This window comes from Hipposideros armiger, unplaced genomic scaffold (assembly GCF_001890085.2).
Source record: "Hipposideros armiger isolate ML-2016 unplaced genomic scaffold, ASM189008v1 scaffold_1410, whole genome shotgun sequence".
Lineage (NCBI taxonomy): Eukaryota > Metazoa > Chordata > Mammalia > Chiroptera > Hipposideridae > Hipposideros > Hipposideros armiger.
The window spans coordinates 25200-27992 of record NW_017732760.1 but is presented as its reverse complement, the minus strand read 5'-3'; the positions used below and the strand labels follow the sequence as shown (position 1 = coordinate 27992).

At 40.3% G+C, this 2793-nt stretch overlaps 1 protein-coding gene across 1 annotated transcript in view; it reads right to left on the bottom strand.

Moving 5' to 3' along the window:
- SYCP2L (synaptonemal complex protein 2 like) overlaps window positions 1-2793 on the bottom strand; it is a 72233-nt gene that overhangs the window by 56757 nt on the left and 12683 nt on the right. The window contains exons 6-7 of the mRNA XM_019633793.1: window positions 2289-2376; window positions 2087-2175 (exon numbers count right to left, since the gene is read on the bottom strand). Coding sequence (XP_019489338.1) covers window positions 2087-2175; window positions 2289-2376 — 177 coding nt within the window. The remainder of the gene's footprint in view (window positions 1-2086; window positions 2176-2288; window positions 2377-2793) is intronic.

The window sequence follows — 2793 nt, the reverse complement described above, 5'->3', positions numbered from 1 at the left end:
CCAGAGCCACAGGGACAATGCGACCATTCCCGGAGATGAAACCTCAGCAGAAGGGAGAGGGGAAAATGCCTTTTTTGTTCTCTCCTCCTTTCAATTTCCTTCCACTGGTTAAACCTAGCAGACAGCCAGTTGATAAAAAAACCTAGACAAAAATAGTTCTCTGCAATACAAAGTAGAAAGAGAGAGAGAGAAATATAGCTCTAAAAGCAGAGGCAAGTCACCACCCCTCACAGGTTTCAAGGAAGCAAGACATGATAGTAGAATTGAAGTCTGTACTAGAAGCAATGAGAGCAGAATTAAAGCTATGGCTTCCAAGAAAAACTTAAGAACTGTTCTCAAATACACAGAAAAAAGTGAGAAAAATAAAGACAAAAAAAGTACAATGGATGAATAACAATCATACAAAATGACTAGAGTCAAAAGAGTAACTGTACTGGACTATTTGGTGCCTTCCCATCATCCTTTCCCCGTACTCTGTTATGTAGCAGTCATGTTATTGGATGGGATTGACTTGCTTCAGGGGTGAATCCTGATTGGCTCAAGCTATGCTGGGACATCCCATTCATCTTTTCATAGTGATTGGTTCATTAAGGGGGTGGGCATCCAATCAAAGCAAAGCTAGGGCTTTTCTTTTGATGGCTGAGGAAGGTGAACGTTTCTCCCCCTAGATGTGAACCAGAAAGCACAAAGCTCTGATTGCTGGCTGCCATCTTACAACCATTAGGGGAGACCAACTTGAGAGCAAATATAAGCCTCTGATCAAGGCAGCATTGAAAGAACTGCATAGAATGGAGCATAGCCACAACCAAACTGCTCCTGAATCACCTGTCTCTGGACTTTTTAACTTCTAGGCCAATAAGTCATCTTTATCACTCTACCCTATTTAAACTAGTTATTATTTTTTATATACCAAAAACACTTCAACTCAATGGTTTTAAACTAGAGGTGATTTTTGGCTCCCTTCCCCCTAAGGAGCACTTAGCAATTTCTGGAGACATTTTTTGTTTGTCACAACTGGGTAAGTGGGAGAGGCTGCTATTGGCATTGAGTGGATAAAGGCCAGGAGAGCACCCCAAGACAAAGAATTATCTGGCCCCAAGTGTCAGAGTTGAGAAATCCTGCTATAACTGATAAAATTACCAAAAAATAANTCTAGCATAAACAAGTTAAATGGACAAACACAACAGCAATGAGCTCCCTGATCATCAGTCACCTCTTTCGGGCCTACATTATGGTAAACTTAGTCACCCTTCCTTTTGTCTGTCATGGCTGCATGTCACACGAATGACTGTGTATCACAATGATGCCATCAATGCTAGTTAGTGGTTACTACACAGTCATAGGTTTAGGTTCAAATTTCAAAACAGGGAGCCGGTTTTGCTTTTTCCATGGCCACATATTACAACTTTACCTCCAAATTTCAATGTCCCGAGAACTACATAATTACAGTGAGGCACCAGAAAAACAAAATATCCATCACTTGAAAAGCAATACAGATTCCATTCCCGGTTGGTATAGCTAATATAATAGTTGGTAACCTTTGAGTATTTGGCCTCTATTAGGTCATGTGCTACTCACTTTCAATGGATTGTCTGATTCAACCTGTACAATAACTCTATCAGTCAGGCATTAACATTGGCTCCATTTTACAGGCAAGCAAACCGAGGTGCAATGCAGTTAACATTGTGCTGTAGATAATGCAATGAATATAAGGGGGCAAAACCAGGATTTGAAGCCAAGCAGTTTAGCAGCAGGGTCTGTACTCAACATTCTCCTATGAAAAATTAATTTAGTTCACATTCACAATGAAAAAATAATATATAGCCCAAGAAAACATTTTACAAACTTGATGCAAAAAAACAAACAAACAAACAAAACCCATCCTACTAAAAAAGAAGAGCTTAGTAAAGTCCGTTTTTTTTCCTCAGTCCTTCTTCACTACTTAGCCTAGCGCCTGATCCGTAATGGGTACACAAAGAATATACTAAAGGAATGAAGCAATCAGGCCTAAGGAGAACAAAGACTGAAGTAGAACAGAGGGATTTTGCCCTTATGTCACCACATAATTGAGTACAAGTTCACTTACATAAGACGGCATGGGCCTTCTGACAAGGAGAATTGTTTTCTCTCTTCCCAAGGTACAGCATGCAAGATGCCGTTCAAAGTCTTCAAAGCCTGTTCAGAGTTGGAAAAGGCATTCATGGGGGCAAAAATAAAACAGGGACCTATGCATAACCTTCTCCAAGATTTCTAAACCAACTGTTACCTGTTTTGTTTTTACAACTCACCTCCTGCTGAAGCATCAGATTTACCGTATTTTCCGTCACCAGAAATCCTAAGGTAAACATGAAGGAATCCAACATTTGGATTTTCCCTGAAAGCATAATTTTAAAACAATCAAATTGATGCAAAAAAGAATAAGGAAATGCTACACAGGAGGAGAGGCAAAGACTGAAAAAAGCAATAGGAGCAGTAAACATTTCACAAATTTTACAGTCTGGGCAAGAGACAAACTGCAGTCTGCTTCGAGTTCTAGAAGTCCCCAGGCCTCTGTACACTTAAATTGCATAGACACCCACCAAGGAATACAAGAGCAGAATATGTAAAGTATGACTGCTGTGATCACATCTCAGGCACAGCTGCCTTTTGGTCCAGGCTGAGTAATGTGCAAAGGGAAGCTCCTGCACACAGTGTCCCATTGTTTCTAAGCGTTTCTTACATTTACATGGTTTATAAAACTTAAAATTTTATGGGCCGGCCAAGTGGCATGTTGGTTAAGAGCTGCCTTGGGAC